Source organism: Lemur catta, chromosome 6, assembly GCF_020740605.2.
Source record: "Lemur catta isolate mLemCat1 chromosome 6, mLemCat1.pri, whole genome shotgun sequence".
In the NCBI taxonomy this organism is placed as follows: domain Eukaryota; kingdom Metazoa; phylum Chordata; class Mammalia; order Primates; family Lemuridae; genus Lemur; species Lemur catta.
The window spans coordinates 92,953,939-92,980,649 of NC_059133.1; the positions used below are offsets into that span (position 1 = coordinate 92,953,939).

General features: G+C 42.9%; 1 protein-coding gene across 1 annotated transcript in view; it reads left to right on the plus strand.

Annotated features, from left to right (window-relative positions):
- The first annotated feature begins 432 nt into the window (after window positions 1–432).
- The window catches only part of LPCAT3 (lysophosphatidylcholine acyltransferase 3), a 33,591-nt gene continuing 7,312 nt past the window's right edge, over window positions 433–26,711 (plus strand). The window contains exon 1 of the mRNA XM_045554431.1: window positions 433–948. Within this exon, the coding sequence (XP_045410387.1) occupies window positions 798–948 (151 nt within the window). The 5' untranslated portion in view covers window positions 433–797. The remainder of the gene's footprint in view (window positions 949–26,711) is intronic.

Sequence of the window (26,711 nt, forward strand, 5' to 3'; positions counted from 1 at the left end):
GTATTACTTAAATAGCGACAAAACTAGTTTGGATTTTTGATTAAAATGATAGTGTTAAAAAGGCATATCTTCATTTCATCGCCTCTCAGGGGAAGGTCACGTTTTGCTATAGGAAATTGCACGGGAAAGGGATCCCTGAAATAAAAGTAGCAGGCAAATAGTGTTCCTCGGGCATTGGGCTCTCCCAGACCCTTCAGCAGCGTAAGCACTTAAGAACAGCCCGGGCGTGCCGTTAGGAGGCGCTCGCGAAGCGGCAGCAGGAATTCCCGCCTCTCCGTTACATGCCCCAGTAACCCCAGCGCGCCGGTGACCGAGAGTAACCTCGCGGTCGGGTGACGGCCCCCCCCTCCCCGCCCCGACTCTCGCCTGCTCCCGCTTCGGCCAATGGGAAGGCCGCGAACGAGTCGGCCGGACACTAGCGGACCGACTCCTCCCCCGAGCAGTTAGAACAGAGTTGTGCAATCACCAGGCCGCGGCCTCGGACGTTTCCGATGGCAGCCCTGGGTACCGAGTCCAAGCCTCGCCCGCCCTCGGCCTGCCGCGTTTTAGTTCCCGGCAGAAGTCACCTTTGCCTTACAAACGTGCGGACCCGCCCTCTTCCTACCTTGCTGCGCTAGGCCCCGCCCTTTGCTCCGATCTACCAATAACGGGGTGAGCCTGGAGCCGCTGGGCGGGCCTGCAGCCAATGCGCACGCCGTGGGCGGTCCCCGGGCCGGAATTGGGGGTGAAGCTACAGCGTTTTGCCCACATTCGGGGCGCGCGGAGCTCGGGGTCCCGGTGGGGCGCCCGCAGTTAAGATGGCGTCCGCAGCGGAGGGGGACGTGGGATCGGTAGGGGAGCCGGCGGCGGTGCTGCGGTCGGCCTTCCAGGAGCTGAGCCTTAACAAGTTGGCGACGTCCCTGGGCGCGTCAGAACAGGCGCTGCGGCTCATCATCTCCATATTCCTGGGTAAGGACCCTCCTGCCTCGGTCCGCCCCGTCGCGGAGTCCCCGGGGAATTGGGGAGGACTAGGGACCGGACCCCCCCCCTTCCCGGAGCCACCCCCGAGGGCTTGGTGGGGTGCGGGTGTGAATTCTGAAGCCCCCCAGCCAGCTGAGGGGAAGACAAGTCCTGCCTGGAGTCTGGGGGCGCTGTGCCCTCTGAACCTCTTCACCTTCCTCTTCGACCCCTGCTGTGCCCTCTGGCCCCTCATTCCGCGTCCCCACCCTCTCTCATCATGCCATGTTCTACCCTTGCCCCCACGACCTAGCTTTGTCGCTCTCTTGAGTTCCACTTTCTGTCCATGTGTCCTGCTGTCTGTTATTAATAACAACCCACACGCGCGCGCGCGTCTCATCGGTAGGCATAGGCCACCTAACTTAGACCTTGGGGCCTTTTCAGACCCATATTCCACACTTACTTATTCTGAGTCTCTATTTTGTGCATTACTTATTGGCTTATGTTACACTTTTGTGTCTTTTCTGTCCCATTTCTAATATTTTTTTTCTTATACCATGTTGCTTTATTTTTTCCTTAGCCACCCACCTGTCATTTATCCTGGGATATCATTTTAATACTGGGCTTGGGAAACAGGTCTGACAACCCACTTAAAAATGATGCATGCTATTCCAAAGTTTATTAACCGTATGGTTCAAAGGATATGGTGCCTCTGAATTTCTGCCACAACAAGCTGTATGATAACTGGTTTATAGGCTTTTTTTTTTACCACATCCTTACTCCATGGTGTTTGAGTACCGGGAGGTAGCATGGTACAATGGTAAAAGGTGTGGGCTTTGAAGGCAAACAGATCAGACCCAGCCTTGCTGCAGGGCACAAACTGAGAAGTCCTAGGCAAGCCACTTAACTTCTCCTGGCCTAATTTTCTTATCTATGAAATGAGGACAACAATGCCTACATGTAGGATTGCTGTAAAGTTCTATAGGAATTCCAAGGTCAATATCAGAGATACATAAGTCATTTGAGTAGTTGGAAGGTTTTATGAAGGTTATAGAACTTCAGCTAGGAGAGTGGGGAAGAATTAAGCAAAAACTAAAGTAATGATAAGGAAACAGGCCTGGGGCAAGAGCAGTTCCTCATCTGCCCAACTTTATCTCAAACACCATAAGTAGCTTTCCCCATAATAGTTTGAGAGAAAGTTGGGCACATGTGGAAAGCCTTAAATACCAGAAAGAAGTTTGGAATTTATCCAGTTGTCAGTAGAGTGGTTGACATAGTTTGGTATTTATCCAGTTGTCAGTAGTGACATTGACATATGATATCATCAAATGGTGTTAATCCAATCTAGATAATGGGAGAGGCATTAATTCATATTTAAACAACCTTGGCTAATAGCATTGTTTGCCTATTATATATCAAACAAAGATGCTCTTCCTTTCTTCCAAATAAAGGTCACCTTTTCCCTGCCTTGTAGTATTGTAAGATTTTAAAGGTGGAAAGGTCCTTAGGTTGTGCAATTTGTTCTGTGTCACCCAGGTATAACCCAAATTTATTGACACCCCAATCTAGGGTTCTTTACACCAGCATTGAACTTCCTATTCTTTCAACCTTGTTTCTGACCCAGTTATTTGTTGAGATAGTAATTAACAATTAATAGTGTCTACATCCATTAGTTAGGAAGCTCACTCTTGGTTTCTGATCTATAAATTGACAGTATAATACACGTAGCATCAAATTATAAGGGGCAACCTGTTAAATGGAGCTAGGGCTGGAATTAGGACTTGGAATTTAACTTTTATGTGCTGACATAATCAAATACTGCCTGTACACTTTTGGTGGGCTACTGCTATGTACTGTCATGGGACACACAGCTGACTAGGAAATTGTTTTGCCCCTATCCTACCTCTCTTCTCTCATCTTCTCTCATTACCATCAATCATCAAAGTAATATACACTTGGTGTAATACATCTACCATGCTCCTAAGTCCCCTTGCCCATTCTATGATTTCCCATATCCCCCTTCCTATCTCACATAAACTATTGTTCAGTAACTCACGGTATTTCTCATTTTTAGATCAACTTGGGGCTTCTTGTTGCCTTATGTCAAGTATAGCTGATTCATGTGGATATGTAAGATTGTATTTCTAGGCATAGATTAAGTACACGCATATAAATATAAATTGATAAGCTTGAAATGTGCATGGAAGAAGGTGTACCTTTTGTATTACCACTTACGTGTGTTGTAACCTAGAAACGAGTAGCCTTTCAGCAATGGAGTTCCCAGTTCCTGAGCCCAGCTCTCTCAGGAAACTGAGATACTAGAGGAAATCCTTGCTAGATGTGCCAAGAAGGCCTGTAGTCCAAAATGATTTCCCATTCACTTTCTACTGATTAGAGATTAATTTGGGTTAAAAGTCCCTCTCTCTAAATGCAGATACCCCAAGGGAAGCATTAGATATATCATTCAAACATTTTTAATCGTAAATAATTTTTAGTCAGATAGTCTCATTACTATTTTCTTAACATCTTACTTTCTCTGCTTAAGTTCTGTGGTTTGATCAGGGGGTGGGGCACAAAGCATCAAAGCAGTAGCTTTTAAACCTTTTTGACTGGGACCCATGGTAAGAAATACGATTTATGTTGCGACGTAGAACACACACATACATATATATATACATATATATGTATTTGAAACTTGTTTCAGGAAACAATACTTGCCTTTTCTATTTTATTTTTTAGTATTGTTTATGACTAAGTTGATTTCTTGACTTATTAATGAGTTACAACAGACAGTTTGAAAAATCCTGAGTTAGAGGCTGTTACTCTTTGTAGACTACTACTTTGGAGTATTTTGAACAACCAGAAGACTCTATTAAAGGGATGTGTGCATGTTTGTGTTGTGTGTGACACAATCGCAGGGATTCTAGTGCAAGGGTACTGAAGAGGAATTTTGCTGTGAGCCCTGCTGCCGGCAAATGCTACTGGAAAACATCTCCCCTTCCACAGCTTGTGTCCCATCATTCCTTAATATAATTAATAACAATAAATTTAATAAAATGTTCCTACTGTGGGTGAAGCAGTATTCTTGACCCTGCAAAGACAGGGGTAGTGGGAGCAGTAGGAGCAGTGGGAGTGCAGGAGCCAGGCACTCAAAGGTATTATGGTCTGTGAGGGGGCAGACTGTGGGCCTGAGAAAAGTGCACTCCTAACCCCGATAAACAGGAGAAACACAGGCGCTGTAAGAGTACAGAGCTTTATGAAATTGACAGATGGGACATTTCATAAATAAGGAACCTTGAAAGTTGAGTAGACTGAGATGGTAAGACATAAGAATAGCATGAGCGAAAAAGCACTGAGGCACGAGCATGTGGTGACATGCTCAAGGAATAGTAAGTCTCCAGTTCAGCTGAAGCAAGACTTAAATAACGAAGTGGTGGGAAACAAGGCTGGGACTGTATAGGTTGTGGAATCTTGGAAGTCAAGGTAAGGAGTTTGTATTTGAGAGGATGATAAGGAACCATTGGAGACTTTTGAATGGGGAGTATTGTGACTTGAGCTGTATTTTGCAAGATAAAACAGCCGCAGGTGATTTGAAGTTGGCATAGACAAGAGGTAGGGACACTAAGGAGAAGGGACAGTGATCTAGATAGGAAGTTATGATGACTTGGAGGCAAGGTGGTTCACTGAGGGGGGGAAGTGGGGACCTCCCGTGGGATATTCTAGCAATACCTACTGTTTTGAAGAAAGGTAGAATCTGCAAGCACTGTCATCCACGTAGCCACTCATGCCAGAAACCTAAGAACCAGACTTGTCGCCTCCCTTTCTCTCACTCCCCACGTCCCAGTCACCAAGCCCTATCAATACAACGTCCAAATTGTGTCTAAATTCATCTACTTTTCTCCATCACCACAGCCACCATCCATCTGTCATCAGAACCACCAAGTAGCCTCCTGACCAGTCTCTAATTCTGTTCTTGCCCCCTCCAGTCCACTCTCCAAAAGCAGCCAGAGCGATCCGATCCTGTGCCTCTCCTGCTCAGAACCCTTCAGGGGCTTCCAGATCTGGCTGGTAAGCCCCTGCCTGCTGCTCCAGCCTCGTCCCACGCAAGCTCACTACCTTTTAGCCATGTGGCCTTTCAGTTCCTCAGGAAAGGCGTGAAGCCCTCCCTGCCTCAGGGCCTTGCACATGCTGGCCCGCTGCCTGGGGTGCTCTTCACTCCGTCACTCACCTGACAGACCCCTTTTCATCTCTCCAGTCTCAGTTCAAATTGTCACTTCCTCTGAGAGTTCTTTCCTGTCTCTCATTTTAAATTATGTCCCCTGTTACACTTTCTCATAAGGACTGGAATTTCTTCCCAAGTACATTAATATATTACAATTTGTAATCATATATTTGTAGATAAGGGCAGGAACCATGGAAGTTTTGTCCTCCACAGTGTACCCAGCGTCACAGTACTTGGCTTATAGAAAAGGCTTGATAAATATTTGTTGTGTAAGTGAATGTATGACTAAATGACTTGGCAACTGATTGACTGGAGAATAAAGAAGTAGTAAAAAAAAAAAAAAAAAAGACTCCATTCTCCTGCCTGGGTAGGTAGAAAGATAATGGTATCTTTCATAAATGCCAGAGGTCAAAAGGAGGGTCATATATTGCTCAGTGCCAGGTAATGGTCTGGTTTGGGATTTATTTTAGGTTCCAAGGGCACTTCTGGGTATCTTGGAAGTTGTGGCGCCTAGTCTTGAGCTCAGGAAAGAAGCTGGGTTACAGATACAATTTTAAGGAATGAATATTGGTATCATAACTGAATCAGAGATTGAATGAAATGCCATGGAAAAGCTTAATGCAAACAAGATAATTTAATTCAGTTGATTGTGTTCATGTTTCTACTCCTTGATAATAATAACAGCTGGCATTTATTAAGGATTTCTGTGTGCTAGACATTGTCCTAGATGCTCAACAGGCAATTCCCCACCTAAACCCGCAAATTCCCCATAAGATAATTACAGTACTGTTGTGATGGCCCTTGTACAGATAGGAAACTAGGGCCTACGAAGGTTAAGTAACTTACCTAAAGCCACGCTCAGTTCTGCCCCACTCCAGGGTTCCTGCTCTTTACCGTATTGGGATTGGGAGGAGCACGTGGGGTGGAAAGTTAAATGTCCTTGGTGTCATTTTCTGTTTTCACTCTCCATGGTTAAACCAAGATGCAATCAGCTTGTGAGCTACCTCTCAGCGTCCAAAGCTAGAGCGGGCCAAATGGAGCAGATGGCTACCCCACTTAGTGTGAGTGTTCTCTAGTCTTGGCTATGACTGTGGCTTGGCTGTTGGACTGATCAAAAATTGCAGCTGGGGGTAAGAATTCATTCCTCAGAGGTTCAAAATTAGCATCACTAAAGTTAGCGACCTTTAAAATCAAAGGAGGTCCTACAGTTTATTTCCCTTTGGACCAAAGTCAGGTCTGGCCCTTCAGGAAAAAATCCATTATTCAGTACAAAAAGCTTTCTTCAGGTAGCATGGAAATCACAATATAAAGAGACCAAAGCTAAGCTAGGTGGAAATTAAACAGCATTAACTAAGCAAATTGGACTTCTAACCATAATACAAAGCAGGGTCCAAAATTTCTACTACTATAAGGGGATTGTCCTAAATGACTTTCAAGGCCCCTTCCAATTATAAAAGTCTAGGTATATTCTACAGGTTTTTTTTTACTTTATTCTAATTTATAGCCACAAATTTCATCATAATCCAAAGCTTCCTGTTTGGGAATTTCTTTTTTGTTTTTTTGTAGAGGCATGGTCTCACTGTGTTGTCCAGGCTGGTCTTGAACTCCTGGCCTCAAGCAATCCTTCCACCTCGGCCTCCCAAAATGCTGGGATTACAGGCATGAGCCAACATGCCCAGGGCATTTCTTTTAAATGTATTTTTCCAACTACTTTTTATCTGTACTCCAGTAGCTTACATCACACAAAACTTCATGTTTTGAATTCCAGTATAACTTTATTACCAAACAGAATCATTTCTTTGCAGAGGCTTGTATAAATTAGGACCCATGGGGTTATTTACACAAGCTGATTTACAAAAAAGTTACATATCCACTGACATTAAAGCATATATGGGCAGCCACGTGAACTCACTGAGGTATCCAGTCCAGCAGCCTTTTAAAAATGATATTTGGGCCGGGCGCGGTGGCTCATGCCTGTAATCCTAGCACTCTGGGAGGCCGAGGCAGGCGGATTGTTTGAGCTCAGGAGTTCGAGACCAGCCTGAGCAAGAGTGAGACCCCGTCTCTATTAAAACTAGAAAGAAATTATATGGACAGCTAAAAATATATATATAGAAAAAACTAGCTGGGCATGGTGGCACATGCCTGTAGTCCGAACTACTCGGGGGGCTGAGGCAGGAGGATTGCTCGAGCCCAGGAGTTTGAGGTTGCTGTGAGCTAGGCTGACGCCACGGCACTCTAGCCTGGGCAACAGAGCGAGACTCTGTCTCAAAAAAAAAAAAAAAAAATGAACATATATGTGGAGATCAGGTTAAAAGTGAGAAAAATCTGAGGAACAGCAAGTAGACCTGAAGACCAAATACCATTTTTAAAAGGAATACTGCAGGCCATGCTCGGTGGCTGACGCCTGTAACCCTAACATTCTGGGAGGCCGAGACGGGAGGATCCCTTGAGGTCAGGAGTTCAAGACCAGCCTGAGCAAGAGGGAGACCCCGTCTCTACTAAAAATAGAAAAAATTAGCTGAGCAACTAAAAATAGAAACAAAAAAAATTTAGGCCAGTGTGGTGGCAAGTGCCTATAGTCCCAGCTACTGGGGAGGCTGAGGCAGGAGGATCCCTTGAGCCCAGGAGTTTGAGGTTACTGTGAGCTAGGCTGATGCCACGGCACTCTAGCCCAGGCAACAGAGCAAGACTCTGTCTCAAAAAAAAAAAAAAAAAAAAGGACTACTGCAACAAGTAGTCCTCTTTAGCTAGAACAAGAGCTGGATCCATAAAAGAGTAATAGAGAAAACCCTGATAGACCTTTCAGGTGGGTGGGAGTGGGAAGCAGTAAGGTATAACATGTGCATTGTCTTTAGAGACCTGCAGGCCTAGTTCAAGTTCTGGATCAAATATGTACTGTTTCACCATAAACCAATTACCAAACTTCAGCCATCCATTTCTTCATGTTCGCAAAGACCAATTTTATTAAAAAAACAAGGTTAAGAGTTAAGCAATATATCTGATAAATAATTTTTAGACTTATATTGAATTCATAACAGGCAGCAATATTTTGAAATAATGCAAAATTTATGTGAATTTTTAAATAATACAGTCATCAAAGAAATTTTCTATTTATAGAGGACTGCTTAGGCATACCCTTTGGGCGGTGGGTTCATTCTCCTTTGCTCTAGAGAAGTTTGAGAACCATTGCTCATTGGGATGCTGTGAGGACTAAATGGGATAAACTGTGTAAACATTTGACCAAGCCTGACCCAAGATAGTTTTACATAATTGTTCTTTCCCTTCCCTCTCAATAAATATTCATCTCCCTCTTCCCAAGGTGACTCAAAGTGTGGTCTTGGGATGCATCTGCATCTCTTGGAAACCTGTTAGAAATGCAGATTCTTGGCCAGGCGCAGTGGCTCACGCCTGTAATCCTAGCACTCTGGGAGGCCGAGGCAGGTGGATCGCTCGAGGTCAGGAGTTCGAGACCAGCCTGAGCAAGAGCAAGACCCCGTCTCTACTAAAAATAGAAAGAAATTATCTGGCCAACTAAAAATATATATAGAAAAAAAAAATTAGCCGGGCATGGTGGCACATGCCTGTAGTCCCAGCTACTCGGGAGGCTGAGGCAGAAGGATCGCTTGAGCCCAGGAGTTTGAGGTTGCTGTGAGCTAGGCTGATGCCACGGCACTCACTCTAGCCGGGCAACAGAGCGAGACTCTGTCTCAAAAAAAAAAAAAAAAAAAAGAAATGCAGATTCTTGGGTCTAGCCCAGACCTGCTAAATAAGAAACTCTGACAGTGAGGCCCAGTAATCTGTGTTTTAGCAAGCCCTCCAGGTTGTACTTAATACCCTAGAGTTTGAGGGCCCCTGGTTTAGTGTATTTCTTCATGTATCTGTTTTATAATACTTGATGTACTGATAGTACCTTAAACTTTTTGAAATGTCATTGTATCCTGTGATCTTTGGGATAAACAAAACTCTCAGATTCTTTATGGCTTAATTTCTCCCATTTGGTGACATACCTTGTTATTCTTCAAATATTATTACTGCTGAATCATATTGTTAATATCATTATGTTCATTATCATAACTATCATCATTATTACATGCACCATCTGCTTCACACTTTTGATGAAGAGGACAGATAAGAAGGAATTGCATCAACACCCTTGAGTAATATAGCATTCTCCTAATTGATCGCCTTACATTTCTTAACATAATTAATAACTTGTGACTTGTAACTTTAACAAAAATTAGGTGCCCTAGTTGCAGCTGGCAGGGAAAGCTGGGGGTTTTTTTTGTTGTTGTTGTTGTTGTTAGCATGAAATGAAGTTTACTAAGGAAGGACAAGATAGGTTTACAGAGTAGGAGTAAGATATGTTCGCCATGGAATGGCAAACGGACGCCTCTGTCATAACGAAAGGGCTGGAAAGCTGTTCTAATATCAAAGCAAACTATCCTTCTCAAGCACAGAGTTTTTAAGGTATGGTTGTCTCCACATATTCCCAGCAATTGCTGAAGTCGGGGACCAGGAGATTAGGGCCCACTTGGAGTTCTCTTGGTGAAACAATAATAGCTTCCTAGAGACCTTCAAAACTTATCTATTATTTGTATAACCCAAAAGATGTTGTATGCATCTTTATTTCTCCCTGTTTTCAAAACAGGAAGGGGGTGTGGAAAGTAAGACACCAAAAAAAGGATAAGTAATTTCTAGATAAGAATTTCCTTTTAGCTCAAAATGGACTGGTTTTTCATCTAAATTCTTACCTATTCAAGCGGAAGCTTTGAAGATAAGACACATGAAGCCCTGGATGCCTTGAATGAAGGATCCTGTATAAGCACCATATGTACAATAATTGTCAATCATAGAGGTTTCTAATAGAAATGTCATTTCATTATAACTGTAGGGACAGTTTGTCAGAGAGTGAGTAGAAGACTATCAAATCCAGGTTTCGTTCTTGGCTCACATTAAGTCATCATGTAGACTATTTAAAATGCCTCACTCTAACCATAGTCTAAAGTTTAAATTAAAAATAAAAAGCTTTTGTCAATTAATTAAAGATGTTTTTTAGTACGAAGTATTCATGTTGCTATGGCATTTTCATAAGCAAACTGTACATGGTCATATCTGCTACCTAAAATTATATATGGTGAGATAGTAATTTTGCAGGCACTTAAGAATTCACTATAAAAAATAGAAGATTTGTGTGCATATATTGTATGCAATTCTTATGAAGATATTAGATCCCAAAAGTTTAAAGTTCTGGTCTCTGTATGTTTGTATATGCTCTAATGAGAAGTGGCACCCATGTAGATGTGGTACGTGGCTTATAGCTCTTGAGGTTTCCAGTTTCTGCTGTGATAGCAGAACTCAGATAGACTTGGCCACTACTCTGGATTACTCTCCATAAATATCAAACTGCTGTGTACAAGCCAGCAAGCAGAGGCCAACTAGGACTGTGCCCTTTAAGGCTCCTACGGCATAGCCCTTGAAGTTGGAGTACAGACATACTGCGGGCCTGCCCAAAAATACTAAACCATAAGAGCTGTCAGAAGTTCTCATTCTTTAGCTAAAGAATAATCTGACTCCACTTTTTAATTCTTCATTGATTATTGGCTTTCTGAAAGAATAGGAAATAAAAGCAAAACATAGGAACTCCTGGATAGCACACATTTGTTTTTAAAACACAGCCAACTTCCCAAGTATGCCCAGTGTCAGTTTAGGTTCAGTCTTACTACAGAAGTGGCTGCAGGACAGTGCTTCTCAGCCTTTGCACTAAGTCTGCTAAAAGCCTAACAGAGTAATCGGGGGACCCAGCTCATCATCTCACCAGAAGCTCCAGATTTCTTCAAGTTTTGCCCCCTTGTTTTATATCAAAATTTGATGTATATTTTTATTATATTCTAAAATATGTCTTTTTTAATATTTTTTAAAATTCTCCCCAAATCTTTAAGTATTAATAATATTGGGTTGCTGATGTAAAAAGAAGTAGAGCATTTCCAGCTGGGATGGTCAGTGATAAATTGGACTTCATCAAAACTTAAAACTTTTGTCCATCAAAGGACACTATCAAGAAAATGAAAAGATAACCCACAGAATGGGAGAAAATATTTGTAAATCAGATATCTGGTAAGGGCCTAGTATTCAGATATATAGAGAACTCTTAGAACTCAGCCATAAAAAGACAACCCAGTTTTAAAATAGACAAAGGATGTGAATAGTCAGTTCTCTAAAGAAGATATAAACATAGCCAGTAAGGATATGGAAAGATGTTCAATATTATTATTCATTAGGGAAATGCAAATCAAAACCATGATGACATACTACTTCACACCGATTAGGATGGCAATAATCAATAATACAACAGGAACAAAAACAAGTATCGGTGAGGATATGGAGAAATTAGAACCCTCATGCATTGCTAGTGGGAATGTAAAATGGTACAGCCACTATGGAAAACAGTTTGGCAGTTCCTCAAAAAGTTACCATATGACCCCAGCAATTCCACTCCTTGGGTATACCCAAGAGAACTGAAAGCATAAGTTGACACAAAAACTTGTACACAAATGTTCATAGCATTATTATAATAGCCAAAAAGTGGAAACAACCCAGTTGTCCACCAATTGATGAATAAGCAAGATGTTATACCCATTACAATGGAATGTGTTTCAGCCATAATAAGGAATGAAGTACTGATACATGCTGCAACAGGGATGAACCTTAAAAACATTACACTAAGTGAAACAATCGAGAGACAAATGGCCACATATTGTATGATTCCGTTTACAAGAAATACCCAGAATAAGCAAGTCCATAAAGACAGAAAATAGATTTTTGGTGGTTGCTAAAGGATAAAAGGAGGAGTGAATTGGGAGTAACTGCTACGAGGTACAGGGTTTCTTGTTGGGGTCATGGAAATGTTCTGGCATTAAATAGTGGAGATGGTTGCATAACGTTGTGAATATACTAAAATCCACTGAATTGTACACACACAAAAAAAAGAGGGACTATGTATGATCACTGGGGGAAAAAATGCCTTGGATTCACATAGAGATTGAATGCACAGTCAGATTGGTAAAACAGATTGTGAAGGGCCTGAGTCCCAAGCTAAGAATTTGGTTTTCATCTTGTGGATGGTAGGAAGCCACTGGAGTATTTTGAGCAGGCAGTGATATGTTCAAAGCAGTGTTACAGGAAGTTTAACTTGTGAAATGGAAAGGAAAGATACTAGCAGCCAGAAAAGTCAGGTTTAACTTAAGGATTTAAACCCAAGGTTTCAGATCCTTATGAATGACCCTGGGGGGTGGGGGTGTACACCTAGGTACGGAATATGTGGTCATCTTGGGTAGGCTGAGGCTCCAATATGAATACTGAAAACTAAAGAGGTAATACAACAGAGCAGTTTAAAAACAGACCTTGGACCCAGGCTGTCTGGGTTCAAATCTGCTGCCTACCAGCTCTGTGACCTTAGGTAAGTCACTAACTCTCTGTGCTTCAGCTTTCTCTTCTGCAAAATGGAGATACTTACCTCATAGAGTTGTGAGGATTCAGTGAATTAATGTATGCAAGTGCTTACGATGTCTAGCTCAAAGAAAGGTCCCAGAGTGTCAGCCACCAACCCGTCTGAGACTCCAGTGCAGGCGTGAGAGTAGCCCCAAGTTGTCCTCTTCTTTGTTTTCTGCTCCTGATAGCACATGAAGTAACAATCATAAAGTGTTAAAAAAACAAAACAAATTTTTCTTTGTGAAAGTGATTCTAAAAAGAAAACCCACATACTAATAATGAAGTGGAAGTGACAAAAATGGTAATTCTTAGCCAGAAAACAGGTTTTGTATACGTTAACAAATACAATGTTGAGTTCGACAGTGGTTCTATTGACGTGAACCATTCCCTCATACTTTCTGCATAGCACTGTTTCTTAGTGTGATGCCAATGCATGGCCTCACTTCAGGAATTGAGAATCTGCGTTTTTAATAAGCATCCCAGGTAATCCTTATGCATGCTGCAGTTTTCAGAGATAGGTAAAGCGACTTATGAAAGAGTCAGTTGTATTTAGCATACTGTAGTAGGTTGTAAAAAATTGAAAACCATTGAATACTAGAATGTATTCATTTCAGTGAGACATGAAACAATAAGCTGTTTTTGCTTAATTGAATTGAAAATTAGTTAAAAAAAAAACCTACTCCCTAAGCACTCAATAAATTCTATGAGAAGAAAAAGAAGAGCTTTTTGCACTACATTGCCTATAAAATCTTGTTTTAAGTTTTAAGTTTTTAAGTCTCATTATAATAACCAATTAAGATGGTTTTTATTCAGGCCAGTTTCAAGTTCTTCAGGTGACACATAGACCTTAACAAAATCCAATGTTTAACTTTTGTGCTTAGCCCATTTTTAAGGGTATATAAGAGTGCATTGCATAAATAGTAGTAGGAAAATATTTTTATGGGATTGAACCTTTCTTTTCTAATTTCTTTTGAAGGGATATGTAGAAAGGGAATGAGAACCCAACAATTACACCTCTTCACATTTGTAAGGACAATTAGGGGTGTTCTCACTGTTACCTTTTCTCCTGTTGGAATCTTAGCTGGGTAAAAGAGTTTATTGTTTCATTTGCAGAAACACCTACTGATAAAAAGAACTCTCACCTACCTTATTTGTATTTACAGAGATTAGATTTGGCTAAAGACGAGAGAAATTATCATGACCAGCATTTGAGTGGGTTGGAGAGCCAGCAGCTAATTAGCCTCTGGACCGTGTGGCAGGGCAACCCTTGGGCAACGCTAGCCCAGGTCAGGTTAGAACAGGAGCAAAGAACCTTTTCTCCACTGAAAATCAGTCCATAAAGGGCAGAGTGGAGGGTACATGTACCACACACTACTTGGACTTATTTGGGAGAGAACCGTAAAGTGTACAATCCAACAAGCATAAAAAATGGTATTAAAACACTTCAAGTTTATATAAGGGCAAGAAAAGGAGGGAGTAATAATACAGAGTGTGAGAGAAGCCAGGAAGCCAGGGAGGGGAGCTGGGGCTGGCTGCTCCTCTCCTCTCTCTGTGCCTCTGGTGGGCCGCAGTCTTCCCAGGACAGCATCAGCTGTGCCAGGTGGCTGCCACGGTGCTTTCCCCTCTCAGTAAACAGTCTAAAATGCACCGCTGTCCGAAATGCACAGCCCTGGCCCAGAAGCTGCAGCTTCCCTCAACTCCCCGAACCCCTGCCTTGCACCCCATGCTTTCCTGTGGCCCCAGCTCTGGCTGCTTTCTGTTCTTGCCGCGTGCAGTCTCTTGTGATGAGCACTGGGTTTCAACCACTGTAGGTGAAAGTGTTGACGAAAAAGGAAGACGTGTTCAATGCTACGTGATTCTCCCTGACCACGCATACTGGGGTGGCAGCACATCCCAAAGTCCAAACTCGCAGTCCTGCTGTCCTTTCTCTTCAGAACTTCCTGCTGGCTCTCGCTCTCCCTGCCTGGCGGTCGCAGCCCTGCTGAAGCCTGCTCAGCCTCACCCCTCCAGGGCCTGCTGTGCTGCTGATGGCCAAACACCCCTACCTCCTGCCCGCCAAGCCCCCGACAACTAATGTGGGGAATGTGCCTGTTCTTGAGAAGACCCTGGATGAAGCCTGGTACCCGTAGAATTCAGGGAGTAGCCGCAGATTTTCAGGCATATGCCTAGTTTTATTGTAGTGGTTATTGGGTTTTTTTTTTTTTTTAATAATCCAGGATTTGCGGGACCTGAAGCTTATACAATCTTGGGGACTTTCTTTAAGAAAAAGAATATTTTTGTAACACTTCCACAAGTTTTACAAAAATATATGACCATGTGAACATGTTGCTAGCTCCCACTCCACCCCCCAGAGCCTTAAAAGGGGGTTAAAACTGAAGCTTTATTATCTTCATAGCAAATATGCTTCTTCCTGGGAGTACTGGGTACAACTTACAGACCTTTATTTTTGAAACTTTCTATAGGCTTCATTTAGTTAAATCAGTTGGAGGTGGGCAAAAGCCAAAACTGCTCACCCCTAGGTGGTTCAAATTTTTTAGCCTAAGATTTCATAGCTTAAAACTAACTAAAAGAATACTCCATTTTTAAGAAGTTAGGTGTAAGCCGGGTCACATGCCTATAGTCCCAGCCTCTTGGGAGGCTGAGGCAGGAAGATCGCTTGAGTCCAGGAGTTCGAGGTTGCAGTGAGCTATGATCACACCACTGCACTCCACTCTGAGTAACAGAGCGAGACATTGTCTCTTTAAAAAAAAAAAAAGTTAGGTGTATATATGCTCACATAAAATATTTGGCTGTACATACAGTAAATATTGTCCAAGTGGCCTAAAGAAGTACATGTATCATGCTTATGATGCTTTTGCAGATACTTTCACTTTTGATCTGCACACCAGCCCTGCAGAATGGGTGGTCTTTTCCCTCTTTCACAGATGAAAAAATTAAAGTACAAAGAATGTAAGTAATTTGCTCAAGCTGCAGAGCTGAAGTTCCTAACTAGATCATCCTGGTTTCAGAGCCCAGATAATCTGGCTAGAAGTTGCAACCACTTGGTTTACTAATTTACACAGAATTAAAATGTGATAAAATGCCCTGCATAGAAGCACCTGGGGTGTCATTTTATCTTTGCTAGTAAAGGCATTTAGGTGTCTTAAAGTGCCTCAAAGTCAGTCTGAATATCTGTTGCCCCTGCTCTGCTAATATAAAAAAAGTGACAGTCAACAGCCTCTAAAGCTAAATATTCTTTCCATCTATAAATTTTTAAAGAACAAGTTTTAGGAAAAAAACCTGAACTAAAGTAAAAATAAGTATATAACCATTTGAGCAAACTGTAGTAGTAGAGAAAAATACTGTAACCCAGATGTTCAGGATAACGTTCTTGACATCTCTTTGCCATCTGATCAGACTTGAAGTACTCCTGAGGGCTGCCACTGAGGATGACGAACTCTTTCCTGGGCTCAGAAGCTAGTGAGAACCTGAGTGCGCAATTTCTCTGTGTTGTATCATAATTTTTCAGCCTTTGCAGCAGGTTTCACCAGTCAACCAACATGTGTGTATGTGTAACATCAGTCGCTAGCACTGCATTTAAGAAGCCTTGCTTACTAAGAGCACTTGGCTTAAATGGAGAAACTAAAGAATTTTACTTTTGGTAGGACTTTGGGGTGGTTCAGGTTTAGGTTGGTTGGGTTAAGTGCCTAAAAAACTGGTATTTCTGAACCTCTCTAACCCTTTTTCTTTCTCACAAGTAACCACCCCCCACTAGTTTACCTGTAAAATGATCCCTCTATTCTTCATCCCAGGACATTTCGACCACTTGTCCCAGTTTCCGTGAGTCCTAGATCACAGTTGTCAAAATGCTTGAGATGTTCAGCTGGAGGTAACTTTCAGAAATTAACTGTTATGTTCTTACCACACGGTGGGGTGAGGGGGTGGAGTGCCCAAGAATTAGATTAAGGAAGCAAAGGAGAACGCATTACAATAAAGTTTTTAAATGTTTTTAGGTAGGAAGAGAAGCAAACATAAAAATGGGTGTGCCTATGTTACAAACAGGTGCTGGCATATAGATTGTTAATCTAGAAATCAAAGAATAATATAGCTGTATTATTTTAAAGTTGTAGCTTTAAAAGAGCATACAGCTAGTTAGTAGTGATTCCTTCTCAGGTCACTGCCAAGTGCCAAGTTATGTGGCAAGAATATTAGCATGGAAATCGGGTGATAGGGATTTTGATTTGAACTCAGCTCTGTTAACCTTTGGCATGCCGGTTATCCCCATGAGCCTCCGCTTCTTATCTATCGAATGAATGGTTTGGAATAGGTTTCTAAAGTTTCTTCAGTTCTAAGAATCTGTTTATTCATGAGTAACCGTTGAGCACATGACTGAGCCCAAGGAGGGCAGGATTGTTGGAGTGTAGGAGGCATGTTGGCACCCTGCCCTTACTAGCAACAAGGCTTAATCTTGTGAACAGTACTGAGCAAATTCCAAAGGTGAGCTACATCCCCATGTAAATGTCCTTGATTTACAAGTGCTCTTCCAGCTGACAGAGCAGATCATTAATGAGGTTTTAGGCAGTGAGTGCCTGATCACTGAAGTCTGCGGTCCCTAATCCCCACACCCAGAGCCTCACAGCAGGAGGTGAGCGGTGGGCCAGTGAGGGAAGCTTCATTTGTATTTACAGCCGCTGCTCATCTTGCATCACCACATATGCTCTGCCTCCTGTCAGACCAGCCAGGGCATTAGATTCTCAGAGGAGCACAAACCCTGCTGTAAACTGGGCATGCGCGGGATCTAGGGTTTGCGCTCCTTATGAGAATCTAATGCCTGGTGATCTGAGGTGGAGCTGAGGCAGTGATGCTAGGGCTGGGGAGCAGCTGCAAATACAGATTATCATTAGCAGAGAGGTTTGATTGCACAGAGACTGTAATAAATCAGTTGCTTGCAGACTCATATCAAAACCCTATCACAATGAGTGACAAGTGACAAGCTGCATCTGGTGGCAGGCTTTTTAGTAGCAAGTGAGCATCTTACTTCAGGTGTATGGCTGCATCTGGTGGCAGGCTTTAAGCCAGAATCTGACGCTTATTTTAGTCTGCGTGTGGTCCACCAATTATTTTATTTACCACTTCCATCCGCGCCTCTTTCCCGCACTGTGCACTTGTCTCAGTCACAGTTCTGGTAAGCCCACAAGCTAACCCTAGCAAAAATGAGTAAAAAACAAACGTCACTGGAGAGCTTCTTTGCAAAAGGGGAAAGACCCAATGATGAGACAGCAGAAGACTCTAAGACTGCCAACAAAATGAAAGCTGCATTTAAAAGAAAAATACCAGGAGTTCTACTTAAATTACAGGTTCATTGCAACAGGTCATTCACATTCTCCGAGCCTGTTTGCATAATATGTGGCGACCAGCTATCCAACAGAGCCATGAAACCTTCAAAGCTGCTTCACCACGTGGAGACCAAGTGCCCTGCATTAAAAGACAAGCCTTTGGAGTTGTTCAAAAGAAAAAAACGTGAACACAAAGAACAGAAGCAATTATTGAAGGCCACCACTTCATCAAATGTGTCTGCACTGAGAGCATCATTCTTAGTGGCTGACCGCATTGCTGAAGCTAAGAAGCCCTTTACTATTGGTGAAGAGTTGATCCTGCCTGCTGCTAAGGACATTTGCTGTGAACCTTCAGGAGAGACAGTAGTTCAAAAGGTGGCACGTGTTCCTTTTTTGGCTAGCACCATATCTAGATGAATTGATGAAATGGCAGAGGATACTGAGGCACAATTGTTAGATAGGATTAATGTGTCACCGTGGCACACAATCCAGGTTGACGAGTCTACTGATGTTGACAACAGGCAACAATGCTTTTTTTTTGTGCAATATATTTTTCAGGAGGATGTGCATGAGGATATGTTATGTGCACTTTTGTTGCCAACCAGCACCACAGCTGCAGAACTATGCAAGTCTTTGAATGATCACATGTCAGGAAAACTGAATTGGTCATTTGTGTTGGTATAGGTACAGACGGAGCGGCTGCCATAACTGGTGGCTTTCTGGTTTCACTACTCGGGTCAAGGAGGTCGCTTCTGAATGTGAGTCTACGCATTGTGTCATCCATAGAGAAATGCTGGCTAGCCAAAAAATGTCACCTGAACTAAGCATCATTTTGCAGGATGTGATTAAAATTATCAACCACATTAAATTACATGCCCTTAACTCACGTCTGTTCACACAGCTCTGTGAAGAGATGGACACAGCACGTCTTCTCTTACACACACAAGTGAGACGGCTTCCTAAAGGTAGATCACTGGCCAGAGTTTTTGAGTTACGACAGCCGTTCCAGAGATTCCTTTTAGAAAAACAGTCACCACTGGCAGCACATTTCAGTGACACAGAATGGGTCACAAAACTTGCTAACTTATGTGGCATATTCAACCTGCTCAATGAATTCAATCTGTCACTTCAGGGGAGAACGACAACTGTGTTCAAGTCGGCAGATAAAGTGGCTGCATTCCAAGCCAAACTGGAATTATGGGGGCAACGAGTGAGCATTGGGATTTTTGACACGTTTCAAACATTAGCAGAGATTTTGAAAGAGACTGAGCCAGGGCCTTCTTTCTCCCAGCTGGTGCACGATCACCCATCTCAGCTTTCAAAAGAGTTTGAGCATTACTTCCCTTCCACAAAGGACCCCCAAACTGGGAAGGAGTGGATCTGCGAACCATTTGTGAATAAGCCAGGTGAAGCGACTTTGTCATTGCTAGAAGTGAATCAAATGCTTGAGATCACAAATGATGGTGGCCTTAAAGGCATGTTTGAGACAACTTCAAATCTCCATACATTCTGGTTAAAGTCAAGGCAGAATATCCTGAGATTGCCATAAAAGCACTGAAAAGCCTGCTTCCATTTCCAACATCCTATCTTTATGAAGCAGGGTTTTCCGAAGTGACAGGAACCAAAACGAGATTATGGAGTAGACTGGACCTAAGCAACACACTTCGGGTGTCACCATCTCCTATCACCCCCAGATGGGACCATCTAGTTGCAGGAAAACAAGCTCAGGGCTCCACTGCTTCTGCATTATGGTGAGTTGTATAATTATTTCATTATATATTACAATGTAATAATAATAAAGTGCACAATAAATGTAAGGCGCTTGAATCATCCCAAAACCATCCTCCCACACCCCAACCCCTGGTCCATGGAAAAACTGTCTTCCATGAAACCAGTCTCTGGTCCCAAAAAGGTTGGGGACTGCGGGGACTTAAATAGACTGGGTCTCCCAGGGTTTAGCTCTCCCTCCTATCTTTATGTATCTATCTTCCTTTTCCCTGTAAGTTCTCTAGCACAAGGCAATTTCCACTCTGTTGAAAGAACAGAAAAAAAAAGTTGAGCGACAAGTCTTTAAAGTAGAAATAATGATAAAATTATCATATGAAAATATTTTGGGGGAAAAAAACTACAAGTAAGCCGTTTTCAAGACCAGTCCCTTTTTATATTCTAGTCTGTGATTCTTGGGGGAAATCTATCTGAAATTTGATTAGAAGAGCAGACAGCTATTTGATAGACCTTGAATGTGGCCATATGATACTGTCCAAAGCAAATTTCCCATTGTACTTGCTTGGTTGGTTCCCCAGGGACAGGCCGTGCTCTCCCTCAAGCCACAGTCTCATTCTGCTTCACCCATACTAGGGTTCAGAAGAGGAAGGTTCTTCTCACAATTCCTCACCTGCCTGCTATGTTTTTATACCAGTCTCCTTGCCTTTTCCTCCAATCTGAGGGGAATAGCCAGAGTTTCCCCCTTTCTAATAATCCCTTTTTCCTACAGCTCAGATACTATCCTCATCCATCATGCTACTGCTATTTCATAGTAATGACTTTATTGTGAACTACAGCCATGTTTTCCTTTTCCTCCCTCCTTTGACTTTGTAACGTTGGGTGTTATTAAGCTCTTTTCCTACCTGAAATATTATTGTTCCTTTCTCACGTGTATACTATCCTGATTAACGTCCTTGTTTTTCTGTCTTATCTTGGTTTCTTTTGCTTCCACTCCCTTAAATATAGGCATTTCCCAAGATTCAGCCCTTGGTGTGCCCTTCCTTCATGATCTGTCCGTGTAAGAGTTTATCTTTTTTCCTGGCTTCAAGTATCACCAGCAACACCACCACCAGAGCCAGTTCTCTCCAATCTTTTTGTCCCTGTCAGTGGCAGCCTCCCAACCACTGAGCTAAGGAACCTTGAGGTCAGTGAGTGCTGGGATCACAGGCATGAGCCACCGCGCCCGGCCCTGTCTATCCATCTTAGAAGCAGAATTCAGAAATAAGACGGTTGTCATGACAGAGAAGTATTAACATGTTCATGTAAATTAAAAAATAAAATTAGACCTTTTTTAACAGAAAGTAAGTCTGATCCAGCTGATTGGTTTGTCGTTTGGATTGCATGGCAAACATTTTCCCTATGTGTTTAAAGCATGTCTTCCATAGGCATTAAAAACACACACACATCACTTGCTGTTGTTTAAACATGTAAATTTTAGATGGCAACTTTAAATGTGAGAGGAGGACATATAGTTTTTCTTTTCTTTTCTTTTTTTTTTTTTTGAGACAGAGTCTCACTCTGTTCCCCAGGCTAGAGTGGCGTGGCATCAGCCTAGCTCACAGCAACCTCAAACTCCTGGGCTCAAGCAATCCTCCTGCCTCAGCCTCCCGAGTAGCTGGGACTACAGGCATGCGCCACCATGCCCAGCTAATTGGCTAATTTTTTCTATATATATTTTTAGTTGTCCAGCTAATTTCTTTCTATTTTTAGTAGAGACAGGGTCTTGCTCTTGCTCAGGCTGGTCTCGAACTCTTGAACTCAAACGATCCTCCCGCCTTGGCCTCCCAGAGTGCTAGGATTACAGGCGTGAGCCACCGCACCTGGCCGTACATATAGTTTTTCAAAATTCTTTTAGGGACTATACCAGCAAAAACTTTTGAAGACCATTACATTAGTGGCTTAACCATCTTTGATTTGTCCTTTTCCTTCTTCCCCCACATCCAGCCAATTCTACTGATTTTTTTTAACTTTTTTTCTTTTTTTAATTTAATTTTTTTCCCCGGAGCCATGCCCAAGAAGTCTTGAGCAAGTGGACTCTCTATTTTTTTTTTCCCCTGTTATAGCCATTTCAGACTCTACCTGGTTTTCCAAACCTTCCTGTCCATTTTTGTTGTGCTATTTTCCCCTCTTGTACTTAGCCTGGTCCCTTGGAGTGAGTGTTCCATGCTCTTTCCCACCTCTGTGTCTTTACCGTGTCATTATCCTCCCTTGGAACCCCCTTATCTCCTGTCCATTCAAATCCTGCTCCCCAAGACTACTCTGGTCAATATTGGTTTCTCTTTTCTCTAACCTCTGCAGCCCTGGCTGTTCCATACGATTAGATTAGCACTTATCATAGAGTGTCGCCCTTTGATTTTGCTCCTTAACAGTAGAAAGCACCTATTAAATTCTACCATATTCCCCTTAATGCCTAATGCAATGCTAACTACATAATGGGTGCTTAATATTTTATTGACTTCCTAAAGTACAGAGCATTCATTCACTCATCTTTCATCTATTAACAAATACTTTTTGAGAACTTTTGTGTACCAAGAACTGTACTAGGCACTGGTGTACAGGAAAGACCAAAACAGACAACAATCTCTGCTTTCAAAAATTGATCATTAAGGCTGGGTTTGGTGGCTCACGCCTATTATCCTAGCACTCTGGGAAGTCGAGGCGGGAGGATCGCTTGAGGTCAGGAGTTCAAGACCAGCCTGAGCAAGAGCAAGACCCCATCTCTACTAAAGAAAAAAAAGAAGAATTTTAAAAAATTGATAAATAAGTAAAATGCATAGTATGTTAAAGAGCAATAAGTGCTGAAGAGAAAAACAGAAAAATGAAACAGGAAAGAACTAGAAGTGTGTGTCAGGAGGAGTTTTACAGGGTAGGGAGGGGTAGTGTTCTGTGCAGTTCTAGATAAGATAGTCCTCCCTGATAAGGTGACTAAAGATCTTTACTAAAGATCTCAAGTGCGTTAAGGACTTGAGCTCATCTCTGGAAAAAGCCTTTCAGGCCAGGAACTCAGTTTGTGAAGGCGCCAAGGCTGGGCCTGCCTGGCATTCCGGGAAGGGAGAGCTTTGAGGCTGGGCAGAGTGGTGAAGGGCAGAGTGAGAGATGAGTCAGAGGACAGCGGGGCAGGGCTGGGGTGGACAGAACCTGTGGGCTCTCGCTGGACTTGGGCTTTTGCTCTGCATGAGATTGGAGGCCTTCAGAGGGTTTTCAGCAGAGCAGTGAACTGCCCCTATGTTGTAACTTAGGTTATAGTAGAATCCCTCTGGAGACTGCGTTAAGAATAGACTGAAGGGGCTGGGATCACGCCTGTAATCCTAGCACTCTGGGAGGCCAAGGCAGGAGGATCACTTGAGCTCAGGAGTTCAAGACCAACCTGAGCAAGAATGAGATCCCATCTCTAATAAAAATAGAAAAATTAGCCAGGTGTCATGGTGTACACCTGTAGTCCCAGCTACTCTGTTGTACCAGCTACTCTGTAAGCTGAGGCAAAAGGATCACTTGAGTGTAGGAGTTTGAGGTTGCAGTGAGCTGTGATGATGCCACTGCACTAAACCCAGGGCAACAGAGTGAGACTCTATTAAAAAAAAGAAGAAGAAGAAACGAAAGGGAGATGAGTGGAAACAGGAAGATCAGTCTTGAGGCCAGAGACAGTGGGGACTTGGACTGGGGGAGCAGTAGAGGTGGAGACAAGTGGTCAGATTCTGGATTTATTTTGAGAGTAGAACAGACAGTATTTGCTGATTGGTTGGCTTGAGGGCAGAGTTGGGGGACTCATTATGTGAAGGCGCCATAGCTGGACCTGCCTGGCATTCGGGAAGGGAGAACTTTGTGGCTGGGCCAGAGTGATGAAGGGATTGAGGGCAGAGGGGAGGGAGGTCAAGAATGGTTGGAAGATTTCAGTGCTGAGTAAACAGAGAGTAAGCTGCTGTTCGCTGAAACAAGGAGGGCTAAGAGGAGCAGGTTCAGCAAGGGAGGGAAGTCAGCAGCTCAATGTGAGACCTGTTAAGTTTGAGATATCCGTTAAGCATGCACCCATTCAAGGTGTCAAGTAGGCTATACAAGCATGGAGTTCAGTGGAGAAGTCTACGCTAGAGATGAAAATTTGGGAGAAATCATCTTACAGGTGGTATTTAAAACCACGTGATGAGATGAGATGACTGGGCATGTCACTGTTCAAGCAAAGATCAAGCAATCTCATATTTATTGAGCATTTGTTATATATCATGCTTAATATACAAACCCTAAGGTATGGCCGGGCACGGTGGCTCACGCCTGTAATCCTAGCACTCTGGGAGGCCGAGGTGGAAGGGTTGCTTGAGCTCAGGAGTTTGAAACCAGCCTGAGCAAGAGCGAAACCCCATCTCTACTAAAACTAGAAAAAAAATTAGCCAGTTAACTAAAAATAGAAAAAAATTAGCCGGGCATGTTTGTGTGCACCTGTAGTCCCAGCTACTGGGGAGGCTGAGGCAGGAGGATCACTTTTTTTGGGGGGGGAGGGGGCCCAGGAGGATCACTTGAGCCCAGGAGTTCGAGGTTGCTGTGATCTGTGATGACACCACAGCACCCTAGCCTGGGTAACAGCAAGACTCTGTCTCCAAAAAATAAATAAATAAGTAAATAACCCTAAGGTAGATATTCATTTTACTACTGAAACTGAGGACCAAACAAGTTGACTCATTAACCAGCTTGAAGTGACAGCTAGTAAGTAGCAGCGATTCAAACTGAGTTCTGCCTTAACTCCAAAGTCTTCTATCCCTCCAGTGCCATAATTTAATAGTATATTACAGCTGGGCATGGTGGCACATGCCTGTAGTCCCAGGTACTTGGGAGGCTGAGGCAGGAGGATCGCTTGAGCCCAGGAGTTTGAGGCTACAGTGAGTTATGACACCACTGCACTCCAGGCTGGGAGACAGCAAGACCTTCTCTCTTTAAAAAAAAAAAGCATATTACAATTTAGAAAGTGCTGTTGGCAAGCCATAATCAGTACCTTATAAAATAAATAAGCTATGAATCTTCTTTAGAATTGGAGATAAGAGTTGAAATCCCTTAGTCATTTGGTTGTCATACTGTATGAAGATTAGATTTAGAAGCTCTGATACTCATTTGCACCAGAATTTCTCAGATAAGGCCTGCTTTACTGCCCTCTTTCTGTGAGTGTGTATGTATACATAATTTAGTGAATCCTTACTATATTTTAGGTGCTGTGCTAACTACTTATATGTATTATTTTCTTCAGTCCTTAAAACAACTCACTAAGGCAGGGACTATTAATATCCCCATTTACATATGAAGGAAACTGGTGCTCAAGATCAAATAGCTATTAAGTGTCGATAACTGATGTCAATCAAAAAATATAGTATAGTGTGTTATGGGAGAGCCAAAGACCTAGGAGGCCTTTAGGAAAAGGGATTGTGAACATACGAAAATTTTAGTACAAAACAAAAATGTAAAGAATGGCATATAGTATAACAGCACATAATGATTTGCCAAATGAGCCTCTTAGTCCTAAGTGCCATGTACTTAAGTCATCAGTCCATAATACACAGGGCCACGAGTTCATTGTGGCCTGAAGTAGTTTTAGAGAAGGAGACGCTGGAACTGGGTGTGAATCATGGATATGATGTCACTTGGTCAAGGCGTGGCTGGAGAAGATATTCCACACAAAAGAATTGGCATCAGCTAAGGTGTAGACACAAAAGACATGAGGCATGTTTGGGCAAAAGCAAGCAGATCAGTTTTAACTAAAGCAGAGAAATGAAAGCTTTAACTGGAAATATAGTTTAGAAGATAGATTTTGAATCTTAGGCCTAGGAATTGGGATGCTATTTAGTCACCTGGGAGCCAGTAATGGTTCCTGAGCAGGAGTTGAAGGAAGATTACCCTGGTGTAAGATTGCTGGGAGGATGTAGCTGCAGGGGGAGGTCAGGTAGGAGGCATTGTAGGAGCTGAAAGGTGAGATCCTTGAGGGTCTTAACTGCAAATTAGCACAGAAAAAAGGGGGTGCTGATGGTGATGGTGAGAGACATTAGAAAGGAGGAATCAACAGGCTTTGATGACTAGGTACAGGAAAGCAAGGAAAGGGAAGGGTCAAAGGCAACTTCAAGTTTTTAAATGCTGCTGTGTGACCTGGAGAATGGTAACCCCATTAATATACAAAAGAAGCTCAGAGAAGGTTGATTTAGGGAGAAAGTTATGCTTCGTTATACAGAGCGTACTGTAGGTCATCATCCTTCATCTGCTAATAAGTTTCTGAAGGGCCTCCTTTAAACAATCAAAATAAAGAAACAGGGCCAGGCATGCTGGCTCACGCCTGTAATCCTAGCACTCTGGCAGACCAAGGCAGGAGGACTGCTTGAGGTCAGGAGTTCGAGACCAGCCTGAGCAAGAGCAAGACCCTGTCTCTACTAAAAATAGAAAAAAATTAGCCAGGCATGGTGCATGCCTTGTAGTCCCAGCTACTCGGGAGGCTGAGGCAGGAGGATCACTTGAGCCCAGGAGTTTGAGGTTGCTGTGAGCTAGGCTGACACCACGGCACTCTAGCCTAGGCGACAGGGCAAGACTCTTATCTCGAAGGAAAAAAAAAAAGGAAGAAACAGTTACAGTATTGCCAAACAAGTTCTTAAAAACCCCTGGACCAGCTTTACAAAACCCCTGTTTGGGAGCCGGACATGATGGTGCATACCAGTAGTCCCAGCTACTCAGGGGGCTGAGGTGGGAAGATCACTTGACCCGAGGAGTTCTAGGCTGCAGTGAGCTGGTGACAGAGTAAGACCCCATCTCTAAAAAACTTTTTTTTAATTTAAAGACCCTGTTTGGTGCTATTAAAGAAAAGACAGCAACCCCCAATCTTCAAGCTGAGAATTTTATCCTCAGGACTGAGTGCTTATAGCTGCATATCAGAATCGCTTGTGGCACCTTTTAAAGTAGGTCCCTTTCCCACTCAGACCCACTGAATCAGACTCTGATGAGTGGGCAGGCGAGTGGGGGGT